Here is an 18,685-nt window from a genome sequence, read left to right as displayed (position 1 = left end):
TTCTGACTGTGAGTGAGGTGTATGTGCACACGTGAGTGTGCATCGGTGCACCATGTGGGGAGGACGAGCCCGAGGAAGAGCCCTCCTGGGGACAGTGACAACAGACCCTGCATCACGTGCCAGCACACCCCACCCAGCCCAGGGCTGCTGCACCCGGTGGCCTCAAGGACCGCTCCCTCAGACCTGGGCCTTTCACTCACCTGGTCTCCCTGCCTCGATACCACCGTGCCCCCCGGGACATGGAGAAGCGTCACCCGGCCATCTAACAGCGAAGGGTCCTAAAAACAGACATGTGGTGTCAACACCAGGAATCGGTTTGAATGGAGGTGGCACCTGAGCACAAGAGGTGGAACAGGAGGTCACGGGACACGGGCCCTCCGAGCTCCGCCCACCAGGATGGCCGGCAGATGCCAGGGCACGCTGCCACCACTGACACCGAAGAGGTGAGGTGGGCACAGGGCAGATAGGACATCAGTCCGTGGCATAGTCAGCCTCGCAGCCCCACACCTTGCTCAGTGACTGGTGCCAGCACACTGGCAAGGACTTGGGTGGCTTGCCCTTTTCTATGCTAGCTACACACGCCAGGCCAGGAACACATAACGCGCCAGGCGTGCAGGACACGAGCGCCAGGAGGTAAGCCCCGCAGAAACCTGGGAACATTAGCTGTGCAGAAATCACAGCTCACGGCAGCAGGAGAACAAAACCACTGAGAAAGCTCGTGGGTCAGCGGTGGAGGACGGTTGGGAACTAAATCGTTAACAGACAGATGACTGCAGCCCTGGGCATCAAAAGCTGCTAATACCCGGAGACCTCCCGTGACCTGGCTTCCTGACCCCAGGAAACCACAGGGGGGCCACCCAGCCTCTTCAATAAAAGGGGGCTTTAGAGAAGAGACCAGAAGAACCCATCAACAACCACAGGTGTAGCCCCAGCCACCTCATCTATGAGACAGCTGAAAGTTTGGACCCGACTAAACAGTCGAAAATATTAAAGAATTACTGTTACATTTTTAGTAGTACGGTATTGTGGTTATGTTTTTAAATAGCGCATGTCTTAGAAATACAGAAAAATTTGCTAACATGATCACATGATGGGATTCGCTCTAGGGGTGTATATGCTGGGGTGGACACGGGGGTTGGGGGACCGGGAGGTACAGAGGAAACAAGACAGGCCACGAGTTGATCGATACTTCGTTGGATCGTGGGTATTCACCTTCAGTAGAGTTTTCCATGTATCTTGCATATATTTACATTGTCCATAATAAAAAGTTTTTAAAAAAGATGTAAGAAACAAACAACCAACAGCAATGTGTGGGCCTTACTCAGAGCCTGCTTTGCACAACAACAGGAACAAGAAAATGTTAAAAACTACTCATGGACTTCCGGTTTCCAGGCCACACGTAAGGAGCTGGGAAGTCACCACTGTCCTACAAGTAACAAGCTGGACAAACTGAAAAAGCAGCAGCGCCTCTGAGGCCCATCAGAGAAGTGCCATCACCGGCAAAGCGCTGCCTCCACGTTGGAGACAGGCAGGTGCACAAAGAGGGCCCCACCCACAGGGCAGAAACACCAAACCCACGTGGCACCCAGTGACCTGCGGAGAACCTGACTACAGTTGACAAACTAGGGGAGGCTCAGCAGATACCCCTGAGCGGTGAGAACTCCAGGGGCACCCAGTCGTAGGGGTCCCATAACACTGGTTTTTACCTCCAGGAGCTCAACCAGGCTCTCACATAGAAACTGGAGAAAACCCCCTCGGGTCTCCAGCAGGGGAGACGACAGAACCACTATGAAATACCAGGCGCACTGAGACACCGAGAGCTGCTCGCAGGACCACAGAATGCCCCCCACCTTCCCACCAGTCACGAAAAGCGCATTTACAGCGGCCCCTGTAACCGTGACCTCATGTCCTCCTGTCAAGAAAAGCTATTGGTACGAGCCGCATCAAAGGCAAAAACCCAGTTTGAAGAGAGAGCCAGCATCCAAACCAGACTCAGACACAGCAGGGATGTTGGAACTATGAGACCAGAATTGAAAACCACTATAATTGATATGCTAAGGGCTCTAACAGCTGAAGTAGGCATGGGCACTGCCAGCAGAGAGATGGAAACCCTGAGAAAGAACCAAAAAGAAATGCTAGAGACCAAAAGTGCTGTAACAGAGATGAAGGCTGCTTTTGACGGGCTCATTTGTAGGCTGGACACCGTGGGGAGCTCTGTGAGCTCGATGCTACATCAATAAAGCTGAGCAGCAAAGAGAAAAAAGACTGATAACCACAGGAGAAGATAGCCAAGGACACTGGGGAACTACAAAGTGTAACATGTGCATCAGCTGAGCAACAGAAGAGAGAAAGGAACAGAACAAACAGCTAAAGGAATAATGATTGACACGAACGCCAGACACCAAGCCCCAGGTCCAGGATGCTCAGAGGACAGACACCACGCAGAATAAACGCCAAAGAACTATGGCCAGGCCATCCTACTCAACGCACAGAAACCCCAAGAGGAATTAAAAAATCTTGAAAGAAGCCAAAGGCAAAAAACACTTTACCTGTAGTGGAACAGAGATAAAAATCACATCCAACTTCTCAAACCATGCAAGCAAGAGACTGGAGCGAAGTACTAACAGTGTTGAGAGAAAAACCCCTGTACCCTGTGAAATTACCTGTCAAAATGAAGGATAAATAAAGGCTTTCTCAAACGAACGCAAACTGAGGGGTCTGTTGCCAGCAGACCGGCTGCATGTGTGGGAAACGCTCAGGAAGCTGTGTGAGGGGAGGAGAACGACACAGGAAAGTCAGGCGCACACAGAGGCGGGAGGGCACCGCACGGGGAGTGAGTGAAGGTCGAACGAAAACCCGAACTGTTCTTTTCTGACTTGATCTAACAGGTTACGTTTGTTCAAAATAACAAAGTCACAAGGCTTTGCGTGTGCTTCTACGTAAGCGGAGCACACACAGTGATGGCGCCCGAGACGGGAGGAAGACTCGGGGTCACTTTCTCATCGTAAGGGCCTCGCACTCCCCTCAAAGCGGTGTAGTTCCAAAAGGAACATTCCTTTTCTGTATACTGGATACTTCCGACACCACACAGGTGTCTTTCCCCCACACCACACCCTTCTCCAGGCGGGCGTCCTATGACTCAGCTCTGACACTAAGTTCCTGGAGTTGGCATCAGACCCCAGGGATCAAGGGCTCCGTCCCATAACATGAACCCCACTTCAGACGCTAATCACAAGTAGAGAGTCCCCAGGTTACCCACGCCTCTATCTGACATGGCTGTGAATCAGAGGTTCCCATACCCCCTCCTCAGGTTCAATAATATGCCAGAATGAGTCTTCCCTCAGAGAGACACTCGGTTTACTGATTTAGTATTTAAGAAAGGATGTGATAAAGGACACACATGAACAGCTAGATGAAGAGGTACACAAGACAAGGTCTGGAAGGTTCCCAGGCACAGGAGCTCTGTCCCTGTGCAGCTGGGGTGCAGCCCCCCCGCTGGTATGGGCATGCTCACCAACCCAGAAACTATCCACACTTCAAAGGTTTTTATGGAAGCTTCATCATGTAGGAATGATAGATTTTTTAACTTAATCTCCAGCCTCTGTCCTCCCCTGGAGGACGGAGGTGGGCTGAACGTTTCCAGTTTCTGACCATGGCTTCGTCATTTTGGTGACCAGCCCACATTCAGAAGCCCATGAAGCAATGCCTCACTTCCTGTCACCCAGGAAGGGAAGTCCCAAAGGATTCAGGAGCTGTCTGTCAGGAGCCTGGGGCAGAGACCAACAGACATGTATATATTTCCTGTTATTTGAAAGTGTACTTGGATTAGCTGTAAATGTATGTTGTAAAATGCAGGGAGAGAAACCACTAAAAAAAAAACACACAAAAAAAACAAAGACAAGAAAGAAGTATAACAGATAAGCTAAGAAAAGGGAAAAAGAACCATAGCAAGTGCTCAATTACTAGGTTGGGGCAAAAGTAATTGCGGTTTTTGCAATTATTTTTAACCTTTAGAACCGCAATTATTTTTGCACCAAACTAATAAAACCACCAAAACCAGAAACCACCAAAAGTAGATAAAAACAGGAACGAAGAAGAAGGGCAACAAGTAGGAAACAGTAAAAACACGGTGGGCGTTAATCTGCTCATATTCATAACCACTTTAAACCTCAATGGTCTGCATACGCCACCTGAAAGACAAGACTGCCAAAGCAGCTAAAGACACAAGATGCAACTCTCTTGTCCACAAGAAACCACGTTCGATATAAAGACACACAAGGGTTAAAAGTAGATGGATGGAGAAAGACATACCGTGCGAACACTATGAAATTCAGCCGCATAAATGGCAGACAGAGCAGACGTCAGGAAAGGAAAGTTGTCAGGGGTAAAGAAGGGCATCACATAATGATAAAGGGGTCAGCCGTCCAAGAAGACACAGCAATCTGGTACATAACATGTAGGCCCCTAACAACAGAGCATCAAAAACATGTGAGGCCAAAGCTGATAAAACTCCCAAGGAGCTACAGATGAATTGATTACTATAGTGAGACACTTCAACACCCTCCTTCCATAAATGGACAGACCCGGCGTAAAATAAGTATGGATGGAGTTGAACTTAACCTCACCATTGATCTCTGGATATAACTGACACCTGTAGACTAGTTCATACAAACGCAGCAGAATAAAGTCTTCTCCAGCTCACATGGAGCAGTCAGCAAGTTAGACTATATTCTGGAACATAAACTGTATCTTCACAAATCTAAAAGAATGAAATCATACAATATCTGCTCTCAGATCATGCAGACTTAGAATGAAACTAGCAATCAGTACAGAAAGATAGCTGGAAAATCCCATTATATGGAGATCAAACAATACACACTTCTAAATAACACATGAGTCAAGGAAGAAATCTCAATGGAAATTTTGAAATATTTTGACCTAATAAAATGAAAACAAAACTTACAAAATTTGTGGAATACAGTAAAAACAGTGCTTACAGGAAAATATATAGCATTTTCTGCAATAATTAGAGAAAAAGAAAGCTCTAACATCAACAATCTAAGCTTCCACCTTAGGAAAGCAGAAAAAGAAAAGCAAATTAAATCCAAAGTGAGCAGAAGAAAAAAAAAATTAAAGCAGAAATCAATTAGGCGGAAATTGATAAGACTGAAAACAGGAAATCAATAGAGAAAATCAACAAAACCAAAAGCTGGTTCTTTGAAAAGATCAACGAAATCAATAACCTCTAGCCAGACAAATTAAGACCGAAAAAGAGAGGATACGAATTATTAATATCAAAAATGAAAGTGGGGACATCATTACAGATGCTGTGGACATTAAAATGATAATAAAGAAATATAACAAACAACTATGCCCACCAATGTGACAACTGAGATTAAATGAGCCAATTCCTTGAAAGACACAATCTGCCAAAACTCACACAAGGAGAGACCATCTTAATAGGCCTATAGTTATTATGAAATTGAATTAGCAATCAATAACTTTTCAAAACAAAAAGCACCAGGCCCAGATGGGTTACTGATGAATTCTACCAAATATTCAAGGAAGAAATTATACCAATTCTGTACAATCTCTTTCAGTGCACAGAAGCTCAGTGAACACTTCCTAACTCATCTATGAGGCCAGCATCACCCTAACATGTAATGTCTCATTACAAGAAAACATTACAAGAAAAGAAAACCTCTGACCAATATGTCTCATTACCATAGAAGCAAAAATTCTCAACACAATATCAGCAAACCAAATCCAACAACGTGTGAAAAGAATTATAGACAAGGACCAAGGACCAGCTAATGCAATAAGGCAAGAAAAGGGGAAAAAAGGTACACTGACTGGGAAGACATACAACTGTCTTTGTTCTCAGATGACAAAATGATCAATCTATTCAGAAAACCCACAAGAATCCACCAGAACAACTCCTGGAACTAATAAGCAATTACAGCAAGGTGGCAGGACACATGGTGACTACACAAAAGTCAGTCACCTTCCCGTACACCCGCCACAAACAAATGGGATCTGAAATTTAAACCACAGTAACATCTACACTGGCACCCAAAAATGAGATACTGAAGCATAAGTCTAACAAAGTATGTACACGCTCTATGAGAAAAACTACAAAACTCTGATGGATGAAATCAAAGAACTGAATAAACGGAGAGATGTTCCATGTTCACAGGGAGATTCACACTGTCAAGATGCCGGTTCTTCCCACCGTGACCTAGAGATTCAAGGCAACCCCAGTCAAACGGATTCCGAGGTTCACGTGGACGCAAAAGACACAGGAGAGCCAACACAGTCCTGAAGAGAACTTGAGAGGGCCGACGCCGCCCGACTTGGAGACTTACATAAACTACAGTCATCAAGACAGCGTGGTATTGGGGAAAGGACAGACAGACCAATGGGACAGGGAAGAGCATCCAAAAACAGGTCCCCATAAATATAGTCAACTGGGGCCAGCCTGGTGGCTCCGGTGGTTGGAGCGCCGCACTCCTAACGCTGAGGTTGTCAGTTTGATTCCCACATGGGCCAGTGAGCTGCGCCCTCTACAGCTAAGATTGTGAACAACAGCTCTCCCTGGAGCTGGGCTGCCCCGAGCAACTGGAGGTTGGTGCGAGCTTCAGTGGGCTACTGTGTGCTGCCGCAGGCTACCGTGTGCCACCGTGAGTGGCCAGAAACCATCATGAGCTGCCTTGAGCTGCTGTGTGCCGCCGTGAGTGGCCAGCAGCCAGCGTGAGTGGCCAGCAGCCAGCGAGAGCTGCCGTGAGCTGCTGTTGAGTGGCCAACCGACGACTGGCGACTGACTGCCTCAGATGGGGACAGCACAAGGCTCATAACACCAGCATGGGCCAGGGAGCTGTGTCCTACACAACTAGACTGAGAAACAAGGGCTTGAACGGGAGGGGGGGAGGGGAGGTGAAAGAACGGGGGTCAAAAATACATAAATACAGGCAACCGATTTTGACACAGGAGCAAAGGCAACAAAATGGGGGGAAAATAGCCTTTTCAACAAATGTTATCGGAACAACTGGACATTCACATGCAAAAAAAGATCTCGACACAGAATTTATAACCTTCCAAAATATTAAGTCAAAATGATTCATAGGCCTAAATGTAAAACGCAGAACTGTAAAATTCCTAAAAGTTAACACAGGAGAAAATCTGCATGACCTTGGGTTGGGCAATGACTTTTTAAATAACAGTATCAAAGGTACAATCCATGAGGGGGCGGCCAGATGGCTCAGGTGGTTGGAGCACTGTGCTCCTAAAGCCAAGGTTGCCGGTTCAATTCCCACATGGGCCAGTGAGCTGCGCCCTCCACAACTAGAATGAAGGACAACGACTTGGAACGGATGAGCCCTGGAGAAACACACTGTTCCCCAATATTTCCCAATAAAATTTATTTTTAAAAAAAAGGGTACAATCCATGAAAGAAATAATAAGCTAGACTTCATTAAAATTAAAATTTTCTAGGGGCGGCCAGTTGATTCAGTTGGTTAGAACGCAGTGCTCATAACACCAATGCCGCGGTTCAATTCCCACCTGGGCCGGTGAGCTGCGCCCTCCACAGCTAGATTGAAGACAATGAGCTGCCGCCGAGCTGCCGGAGGGGCAGCTGGGTGGCTCAGTTGGTTAGAGCGCGAGCTCTCAACAACAAGGTTGCCAGTTCAATTCCCACATGGGATGGTGGGATGCGCCCCCTGCAACTAAGATTGAAAACGGCAAATGGACTTGGAGCTGAGCTGCGCCCTCCACAACTAGACTGAAGGACAACAACTTGACTTGGAGCTGATGGGCCCTGGAGAAACACACTGTTCCCCAATATTCCCCAATAAAAATTTAAAAAAGAAAGAAACTTTTTTCTGCTCTGTGAGAGACACTGTCAAGAGACTGAAAAGACAAGCCATAGATTGGGAGAAAACTTTGCAAGAGACACACCTGATAAAGGACTATTATCCAAAATACATAAAGAACTCTTAACAGTCAACAGTAAGAAAACAAACAACCTAGTTAAAAGATGGGGCTAAGACTTTAACGGAAACCTCACTAAAGGACATATAGAGACGGGCAGGCGAGCACATGAAAAGATGCCCCATCACGTGTCATCAGGACAACACACATTAAACAACGCGACACCTCCCAGAGGGGCCAGAATCGGGAACACTGACAGCACGCGACGCTGGGCCACGCGCAGCTGCAGGAGCTCCCAGGCACGTTGCTGGGGACGCACAGGGTGCCGCCAGGTTGGAAAGCATCCTGCTGGTCTGTCACAAAGCCAAGCACACAACTCAGCCACTGCGCCCCTCGGCATGACCCGCACGTGCACACTTACAGCCTCTTTCCTCATGATCGCCGAAACTCGGAAGCAGCCAAGGGACCCTCCAGCAGGTGATGGATGAATAAACTGCCCAGCCAGACAGTGGAGTTTACTCCGCACTAAAAAGACATGAGCTGTCACACAGGAAAAGACGTGGAGGACCCTTAAAAGCACGTTGGTAAGTGAGAGAAGCCAGGCTGAGACGGCTGCTGTGTGATTCCAACTGTATAACATTCTAGAAAAGGCAGAACTATGAGGACAGTAAAAAGGTCAGGGGCTGCCAGGGGGAGGGAGGAGGGCCAGGCGGAGCAGAGAGGGTTTTCAGGACAGTGAAACTTCTCTGCATGACTCTATGATGGTGGGTACGTGTCATTGTAACATTTGTCCAAGCCCACAGAATGACCAAGGGTGACCCTATTGTCAAGTGTGGACTCGGGGTCACAATGCGTGTTGGTGTAGGCTCATGGACTATAACCAACGTCCCACGTGGTGGGCGTGTGGGTGACAGCAGAGGGCGTATGGGAAATCTTTACATTTTCCCCCATTTTGCCGTGAACCTAAAACTGCTCCAAAAAAATAAGCAGTTGTGGCAGGTAGCAGGGAGGCCTATTTTAAAGTGTAATAAATAGCGAAGAAAACAGTCATGATCCATCGAGGAAACATGACGCTGCTGGGTGGATGACGAAACGAGGCCTTTTCAACATCTGCATGGGGAGTCACAGTGAGCTGATGGCTTCCTGCAGGGTCCTGAGCCTTTGGGGAGGTGACGTGCAGTGTTTGGGGGTTTGGGGCCGAGCTGCAGAAAGAGCCACGAGTGGATAATTGCTAGCTGGTGACAGAGACATGGCGTGCGGAATGCCATGACCACTACGTTCTTACATGCTTTCCATAACGAACAGGAAGATAACAGATCAATTCTAGAAGAACCAATGACTGAATACAGAAGATTAACTAATAGAAATAAGTTTCTTTAAACGATTTAAATGGAACTGAGAAAATGTCAACTACAATAATCTGAACATTTTATTAATGGATGGAATAAATAAAAAACATTTAACAATTAACAAATAAAAAACATTTTAAGCACAGCTGAAGAATTCTGACGTCCAGCTCTGGGACAGCTTGGTAGCCCACAAAACCTCACGCCCTGAGCATGAACATACAGAGATCTCAGTCTGCTGGGAACCCCAGGCTGCTGGCCGAAGCCAACAGAAACTCCTTCTGTGGGACGGTCACATCACCTCCAGTCCCACGGAACGTCTGCACACAGAAGCTATGGAGGGATGGGCGCTGCCAGACCTGACCGTGAGCAGGCCGAGCAGGAGGCCAGCATGGCCCCCAGAATGACCGACGCCACAGCAGCAACCCAGAAGCAGTAAAAAAAAACAACATGAAGGGCAAACAGGACATTGAGCAAGGACTCTGAACTACAAGGAGCGGCAGCGTCTGCAGAAGGCCAGCGCTCCGGAATCGCAGACACAGACGAAGGTCGGGAAGGTGGGCTTAGACCAGATGGAAACCGTGACACGAGAACTGCTGCTGGGCTGAAATAACACATCTGTGAACAACTAAAGACACTCATGGAAGGGGCTTGCAGCCCTGCTCCCAACACTGGCCAGAACCATGGGATGAGCGTGTTGGAAGCGAGGGCATATTTCAAGGGGGACTCAGGGCAATGTGTCTTTTACTGTAAGACATTGTTTTTATTTAAACGTTCACTGTATTGTTGGATCACACCTCGTATAGTCAATATAGAAAGACTTTTTAAGTGGAAAACACAGGAGAAAGGGGAAGACACCTAAAGGACAAGTGAGCAGACAGCACTTGAGTCTCTGAAGAGAAGTGAGAAAATGGGCAGAGGCCATATTTGAGGAGCCAGGAGTTCAGAGAGCAGACTGAAGAACACCACAGGGTTTCAGGCAAGAGCAATGAAAAGAAACCCACAGGCAGTGCTGTGATAGTGACACTGAAGAAACCCCAACACAAACAAAATGTGCGCAGAGCAGCAAGAGGAAAGAAAGCGTCATTTCCAGAGGAAAGACGAGCAGGACCTCGCAGCAGTGCCACCGGACGGGGTGAGGGCAGTACTGTGGCCAGCAGTTCACCCGCCAGACGCCTCAGAGGGAAGTCAGCCCAGGCAGCTCGTGTCCTCTGAGAGCTGACAGCCCGGCCAGCGGCTCCCAGCACGGGGAGCAAGGTGCAGGGATTTCTGGCTCCTTCCGCCTTTGTTCCCAGTGCTGGCCCAAAAGCTAACCCAGTCGGGATACGGCGCTGTGCCATGGGTGCAGGTGACAAAAACTCCACAAAAAGCCTCCTTTTCTGACGAGGGGCCAGGAAGGAGGCTCCTGAGAGCTGGGAGGGGCGCCCGTCTCCTCTCCTCGGGTGGGCTGGGTGGCCCAGCCTGGAGCTGAACTGCGGGGGCAGGGCAGGTACCAAACAGTGAGAAACAGAGGAGGGCCCAGACAAAGCGCTGGTGACAGAGGCACAAGCAGCAGGGAGGTCGGTCTGTGACCTCCGACAGTGCCCATTGGTCCCCGAGCCACCGACAACCCGAGTCCATCTTGCATGAACATTCATTCCATCTACACTGAAACCTCAAAGGCAAAGCAACAAAATTTCTCGACAACAATACAGAAAAACTGTGTGAAGCCAAAGCAGGAAATGCTCCATCCCCAAGTCCCCAAGACACAAAGAGCACCAATCATGAAGGAAGAGACCCAGAAGGCTGGTGCACGGAATCGGGACTTCTCCCACCAGACACGGCTGGAAGGCAGAGGGGCGAGCCCCAGGGGTGTCACGTGCGAGACCTGTGATTAGCACGGGCCCCTACCCAGAGAGTACCAGGAAACCGTCAAGTCAGAATGGCCTGAGGGCCCCACTGCTGGCCCCATGACAGGTGCCCGAGCTCACGACCTTAACTTCGCTCAGCACCACGCCCGACCTCGCCACTCACCTGAGTCGGCAAAGCCCGCCGTGTGGAAGGGGATACAGACACACGTGACCAGGAGAGTGATCCCATGTGCATTCACACATGGGCCCCAGGACCGAGGACAATGACGGCGGCTCCAGCCCGGCAGCAACGGGACGTGGGCTCAGAGGAAACAGGGTGAGTTCGGGAAGCCGCATGAGGCCTGGCAGCGGCCTCCCCACAGGAACAGGGCTGTGAGCGCAGGGCACACAGCTGGGTCCTGACATGATGGCTGCACGGACTCAAGCCCTCCTGCACAGACGCTATTCCCAGCTTTGCAAACGCGAGTGGAAAAGGGATTCAAACGTGCATGTGATGGGGACGCAGTCGGGAGCACCGTCACTTTAACCCTCATCAGCATCCTGGCTAGTGTCCAGGGCCCATCCCGGCCGGCGCCTGCGGCACCTGTGCAGCAGGAGGACACTCTCGAGCCCCACCCAGAGGGGGTCCTACCCCAGCAGTGGCTGTGACCACATGAAAAAAGTGGGTGGCATGAAGTCCAGTTTCTGGGGAGAGTCCGACGCCCGCCCACCTGTGCGGAGGCCACCTGCCGTGCAGAAGGCCGGCTGGGGCACTTACGTCCAGCCTCATCAGCGTGAGCAGGTCCCGTTTGGCTGCTCTGAAGATGGTGTCTGTCTTCCTGCTGGCCACAGTCTCATCCGAGTTGCTCTCCAAGTAGTGGAAGACCGCGGAGGGCGTCTCTGCAACTACCACGCTCTTCTTGGACTTGAGAGCAGGCAGCATGATTGATCACAAGGGATGTGGCAGGGAAAGGATGTGGGGCCAGGGGAGGGAGAGTGGAAGGCAGGGGTGAGGGGGCGCTGCCTACCTTGCCGGCCACAGCACTCCCAGGGCGCTCGTCTCCCTGCAGGAGGACCCTGGCGCGGTCACAGGCCATGCTGAGGTCTGATGTGGCACCTGCTGTGCTCCCTACAAATGGAGGGGAGACTGGGGACACGGCGCTGGCAGCGGGCGGCTGAGCACCGAGACCTAAGCAGCATGGCCGCTGTGCGTGATGCTCGGGTCCCTGGCGTGAAGCCACCACACTGTCCCATCTTTTAAACACCTTAGGTGCCAGCATTAGCGAGCCTCTGGACCAGACGCGACACATCCTACAGGACTCCCACCTCGCGGGGCTGTGCATGTGTCCCAGGCCACCACGCGAGCACTGTGCCAGCCGCGCCCCACCACCCAGCTCCCAGGCTTGTCCCACAATGTGCATTAGCAGGACAGTGGCTGGAGCTGCCCCACGAGGTTGGGACAGGCTCCCCAAGGAAGCTCCAGGCCCAGCCGCGGGCCCTGTCTGGATGTGGGGGCTGCGCCACATGACCCAGGCACTTGGGACCTCAGCCTGAAGTGGTGGGAACAATGCTCCCGGGGAAGGGGACAGTGCGCAGACCGCACTCCATCCCCTAAGAGACAGAGGAGCCACCTGTGACCTACATCAGCCACGGGCCTCACAGAAACCTGGGGTCTGAACGACACAGAAACTGCAAATGATGGGCATGTCCATTTTAGACGAACAAGTGGTGAGGAGCAAGCCAGGGGCGGGAAGCCCTGCGCCTGGTGGCCCTGGTGACCGGGTCTGCTGTTGGGAGAGACCCGCCTTCACACCATCCTCCACATGGCAAAAGAACGCAGTTTGTGCTCAGGCGAGAAAACAAAAGACTGGATTTACCAGGAACTACAAGGACCCATCACCACTCATCTTGTAAAGGTTGCATTTCATAGGAAAGTTAAGTCTGTGAAGCTATTACCATGTTAATAAGACTTAAAAATGTTGAAATAACACAACAGTTAATAACTACTTTTCTCCACTCAGAGATACTATGTATAGTATTCATTATGACATTATGTTACTCCATAATATTTACTGTGTCTCACACATCTTATTGTATCATGTTGTTGTTTAGTGGCAGCAGTAAGCCCAGGTATTATGATCCCCTTGTCTATTTTAAACATAAAACCCGACCATACTCCTTGTGTAAATACAGGCACACATTAAAGGCCGTACATTTCTACAGGATGCAGGTTATAATCAGAGAGTGTAAAACTGACATGTTTGCCAGGAATGTGTCCTGTAAGAGTGTTACCTACATGGGCCAAAGGGAAGCTGCTTCCACATGAAAGTCAGCTGGGTTTGCTCGTGGGCTGGAGAATTCATACTCAGCTCTATTCCATGGGGATTACTGCTGCTCTCAGGTCTCTGTCATTTAGGCTTCTTTCAATGAAAAATTCACTAAAAGTGTTTTTCTAAACATGACAAGGCAACTGGATAGCCATATGGGACAAACTGTGCCTTGACCTCTACTCACTTTATACGAAAGAACCAATCCTGAAGGGATAACTATGAAAAGTAAAATGTGAAATCTTACAGGCAGATTATTCCTAAACAGACACGAAATGTATTAATCACAAAAGAAAAAATCTGATAAACTGGGCTCTAGTAAACTTAAGAACTTGTATTTATCAAAAGATATGAGGAGAGTGAAAGTGAGCAGAGAAGATTTAACATGTCCACACACGAGTCCGACAGAGGAGGCCTATTGATCAATAAGAAAAGGAAAGACAACCTAAGAGAAAATGGGCAACAACAGCGCCCCCTTATCCCCATGGAGACGAAGGGGCCCAGGCCAGCACCGACAGGGTAACGAGTGACAGTCGCGTGACAGGCGCACAGGCCACCGGGGAGGGGACTTCCTGTGTGCTGCTGCCCAGAGAGCACCAAGCAGGTTGAGAGGGAAATGCCACATGTGAGGGTGGCCCGCAGGCGACAGCGCAGAGGGAGCGACCAATCTGATGAGGCTGCTGCAGAATCCCAACGGGAAGGTGCACATGTGTGACAGACACACGAGTGTGCCACACAGTGACACGCACAGCAGGGAGGACGGGTGTGCACAAACACAAGGCTGCACAGTGCTGGGGGGGCAGCTCACTCACACAGCCCCGCACCCCACTGGTGGCACTGGGGGCCACGGTCGGTCGGGCCGAGCGCTGGCTGCTCTATCTGGGCGCTGGTCTCACAGGCGAGTTCAGTTTATAAAAATTCACCCAATTGTCCACTCAGATTTGCACATCTGTGTGCATATTACACAACCATCAACAGTTCATGAAAATAAAAAAGAACGTGGTAGCAGTGAAGAGACAGGAAACAGACCAATAGAACAGATACCAAAAAAGCAGATCCAAGCAAGGAAAGGTCCAGCACGGGAAGATCCAGAGAAGGAAAGTGCACCCGTGGTCGCCAGGGGCTGGGGAGGGAGTGACGGCCAATGGGGACGGGTGTCTTACTAGGTGACAAGAATTGTCTGAAATTAGATAGAGGTGATCGATGCACATACTAAAAACCACTGGACTGTACACTTTAAAACATCATGTGAATGTATCTCAGAAAAGCTGTTACTGAAAAAGAAATCCATGTAGATTCAGAAACTTGGTACCGAATGAAGATGGCACAAAAAAAGGAAGGGGGGAATGAAGTGGTGAATGTATGAATGGTGTTGGGTAAATTAGACTCCACAGAGGAAGGATGAGTGGTCACCAGTGACAGCAGAGTGGTGGTGGCCGAGGGGCCGGGGAAAACCATCCACATGCCGGTGGGCACAGCGCAGCACGGACACACGGGGTGCCAGGGCCGGTGGGGAGGGTCCACAGGACACTCAGGGCAGCAGGACGCCCACCCACCACCGTGTCAGGCAGAGCCGAGCAGACAGGGTCCTCTGGGCCCCAGGGCTTCCCACCTGTACACACCTGGGCCAGGGGGTCCTTTACCTGGTGGGGCCGAAGGGGCCTGGCTGCCGGCCTGGGCCTTGCTGAGCTCGTCCGAGATCTCTTCATGGACGGAGGGCAGCGGGACAGAGTGGCTCCTCTTCAGCAGAGGCCCAGGGGCCAGCGCACGGCTGCCCCCACGCTCTGCTGGGAGGGGATGGGCATGAGGCGAGGCCTCTGTCCCCACAGTGGCACAAAGCGCACACCTGCCCCTCGGGCCACGCCCTCGTCACCTGTACCTGCGCCCACCTGCCCAGGTGACGGGTGAGCGAGGGCCCACCTCCGACTCAGGCCCTGCTCTGCCCCTGAACTGACCAGCCTCATGCTGTTGGACGAGTGCCTCAGGTGAACTGCTGCCCAGGGGGAAGCCTGGCATCCCTTTCTCAGTACCCGTCCTAGTCGTGGTGGCCTGAGCACCCCTGGAGCGGCCTGGCGAACGTGGTGCCCACCGGGGACTCGGTGAGTGAACCCACACGAGCTTGCGGGAAGGACCGAACAACGCGGCTTCACCGAGCTTTACGTCCTGTTAGCCACGTCTTTGTAAATCTGTTACAGTGGCTCCAGGACACACGTCACCTGGAGGTGATTGCTGGCCGAGAGGCCTCAACAGAGTTTCTTGCCCTAAATCGAGACCCCTCTTGAGAGCTCAGAGCTCAGAACCCGAATAGCTTTTCCAGGACCCAAGTCCTTGCGGAGATGGGGAGCTTGCGGGTGAGGCGAGGGCCGGCGGAACAGGAGGTAGGTTCCAGCACATACCTGGGTCGCGGGAGTCCTGGGGTCGCTCCTCGGGGCCGCCACCTGTTTGCCTCTTGGCCTTGCCGGCAGCCACGCTGGCCACAGACACGAGGGGGATGGCTTGGCTCTCCTGGGATGGGAGAAAGACGCAGACTGTCCCAGGCATCCTGGGCCGAGGCTCTGGGTGACGAGCATGAAACCCTCGAGGAAAAGCCACGTTAGGGAATGGAGGGTCAGCAGACACTATGCGGAAGGCCGGCTGGCTTCAGGCAAGAGACCCAGCTTGCTTTTGTCTCAGCAACTCCAGCCAGTCTCAACAATGCTCAGAAATGCCAGGAGACTCGCTACTCCTCATGACGGTGAAAAACAACGTAGAGAACAAAAGGATTTGCCTAAGACATCAGCCAATGAGGACGACAGAGCCTCAATGTCAGCAAGTGAGGAGTCTGATGAAGAAGAGCGCTGCACGGAGACATCTCCCTCTTACAAGGGACCAGGCGCACCTCAGGCTACGGGGACAGAGCAGGTCATCGCTGTCCCATCTCCTTCTCACAGGACTCTGGAATGGGAGCGAGCTTAATCCCACCTCACTGCCATTGGCTCGAAGGAGAGTCAAGGGACCCCAGGGGACAGGAAGTGACAGCCTCCAGGGGACGTGTGCCAGGTGACCAGAGGAGTCGCACAAACTGCAGACTCTCTTGGACAGGAGGCGCAGGGACAGACAGGCCTCTGGAAGACGGGCGGCGAGTGTCCAGGAGGGACGGACTGTGGCATCTGGGAGGGCCCGCCCCCAGCCTGTGGGCAGGCCAGAGCGTCCAGTGCCCGGGCCTGCAGGACACTTACGGGGTTGAAGAGCTCGGCGGTGAGGCCCAGGTAGTGATGGAGCGCCAGAAAGGTGACCCTCTGCAGCCGGACCATGATGATCTGCGAGAGATGGGAGCCCTAGTTCTGACGTCTCCACGTCACCTGAGGTGTCAGCGTTAGGGGCACACGCTCTGCACTGTTTCTGTAAGTTCTCTGTAAACCTAGAATTACTCCAAAGCAAGAAGTTTAAATTAAAGCTATTCTTTCTGGGATGGTGGCAAAACATGGAGACCGCTGTGAGGTTATGACACTAACTTACTGTAAAGTACACGCTACAGAGATTGTCTAATGCCCTGTCCTTCCTGCACCCGCCCAGAAGCCACACTGCCAGCTTGCTTCCCGCGGACCTACACAGGGACCCGCACAGGGATGCCACGGGGACGCCACGCAGCTGGAACGGTGGCCTGGAGAAGCGACCCACCTGCACCACCCTCACCAGGGTTTCGGGATACTTCTCAAAGACTCCTTGGAAAGCCAGAGCTGGAAGCCGGAGCACGGTGGACGGGACAGCAGCGCGGGCCGACACGGTTTTGTACGGTGCAGTGTGGCCCTGCAACGACAGGCACGTCTGTCTGCTCCCAGCTTCAGAGCTCGGAACCCGGCTCTCCAAAGCCCCGCTCCCACCTGCATGAGCCTCCAGCAAGGTCACCCGCCAAAGGACACCCAGGGCAAAAGACCAGGCAGTGGCCTCCGCGGAGGTATCCCCATGCAGTGGCCTCGCCCTCCCTGGGGCACAGCTGAGTCCTGTCACCACCATCTTCCCACCGCTGGTTTCTGGCAACCAGCCAGCTCTGTGCTGTCCTGATGGCTCTGCCTTTGTCATAATGTCACATACAGGGTCTCACGCAGGGTCTGGCTCTTGTCACTGTGACCGTGCACCTGAGACCCACGCCACGTACTCCCTGGTGGCTGCCGGACGCCTCGGTTTCCTCCTCTGTCCGGCAGCTACAGGACAGCTAGCCATTTCCGGCGTGGGGCACTTGGGAGTCAGGCTGCCATGGACACTCACACAGGGTCTGCGTGAACACTCTTTACTCCCCTTGAGGGACACCCAACAGTGGCACTTCTGGGTCACAGTTTTTGAGGAGCCACCAAGCTCTATCCCCACTGGCTGAACCACTTTGCATCCCACCAGCAACAACGCGCACACACACGCACCTGTGCTGTCACCTCCCAACCGGGCAAGTCCGTGGTGCCTCAGGATGGGGCTGGCCACGAGGAAGACGTGCGCGGGTGTGGGCGGTGGGGGCGCTGCCGACCTTGGGGACCCGAAGGGCTGCAGACCCTGCTCAGTCCTTGGCTGTGATTCCATCGTCTGTGCTCACTGGGCTGCAGTGGACAGATGGCCTCACCCTTCGCTTCCTGAATGACTGCTCAGGGCGTCTGCCGTGTGCTCACCTGATGCCATCGTCACCTACACTGAAGCATCTGCTCACCCCTTTTGTCTGCTGTTCCATGGGTCGCCTGTTATCTTAACGTGGAGTTCTGAGAGTTCGTTGCATACTTTGGATACAAGTCGTGTGTCAGATGTGTGCTTTGCAAGTACTCTCCCAGCCTGTGGGCTGACTGTTGGTAGTTTTGGTGAAGTCTAACTCACCAACCTTTCTCTTTCACGGGTCATGCTGTGTGTGTCAGGTCTAAGAAATCTGGGTACATAGGCTACAACCCACCTTGAGTTACAGTGAGGTGCGGGCGAGGTGCCGAGGACACTGTCTCTCCTGCGCTGACCTTTGCACCTGTTGGTGGCCAGGGGACCTGCGTGTCACCACTGTACCCCCTGGTCACTGGGGCCTGTGGTACGACTTGAAGAAGGTGTGAGTCCTTCTGGTTCTTTTTTACGCGCTTACCTATCCTACTTCCTTGCCTTCCATGTAACTACATGATCAATCTATCTATTTCTGGAAGAAAAACTTGCAGAGATTTTGATTGGAATGACCTTGAATAATTTGGGCAGATCTGCCTTCCTACCAATATTTTGTCATCCAAGCCAGGAGACAGCACATTCCGATTTTTAA

General features: G+C 51.7%; 1 protein-coding gene across 7 annotated transcripts in view; it reads right to left on the bottom strand.

Annotated features, from left to right (window-relative positions):
* PNPLA7 (patatin like domain 7, lysophospholipase) overlaps positions 1-18,685 on the bottom strand; it is a 67,267-nt gene that overhangs the window by 33,414 nt on the left and 15,168 nt on the right. For 3 of the 7 annotated variants that reach the window (XM_074331436.2, XM_074331433.2, XM_019756707.3), the window contains 7 exons: positions 17,092-17,220; positions 16,650-16,730; positions 15,828-15,936; positions 15,075-15,218; positions 12,133-12,233; positions 11,883-12,029; positions 201-278 (listed from right to left, as the gene is read on the bottom strand). In XM_074331436.2, coding sequence (XP_074187537.2) covers positions 201-278; positions 11,883-12,029; positions 12,133-12,233; positions 15,075-15,218; positions 15,828-15,936; positions 16,650-16,730; positions 17,092-17,220 — 789 coding nt within the window. The remainder of the gene's footprint in view (positions 1-200; positions 279-11,882; positions 12,030-12,132; positions 12,234-15,074; positions 15,219-15,827; positions 15,937-16,649; positions 16,731-17,091; positions 17,221-18,685) is intronic. The other 4 variants (XM_074331437.2, XM_074331434.2, XM_074331438.2 and 1 more) reach the window with 2 other exon arrangements.

Source organism: Rhinolophus sinicus, chromosome 16 (assembly GCF_057876585.1).
Source record: "Rhinolophus sinicus isolate RSI-liver-muscle chromosome 16, RSI-T2T, whole genome shotgun sequence".
NCBI lineage: Eukaryota > Metazoa > Chordata > Mammalia > Chiroptera > Rhinolophidae > Rhinolophus > Rhinolophus sinicus.
The sequence above is the reverse complement of the archived record's forward strand: the minus strand, read 5'-3'. Positions and strand labels throughout refer to the sequence as shown.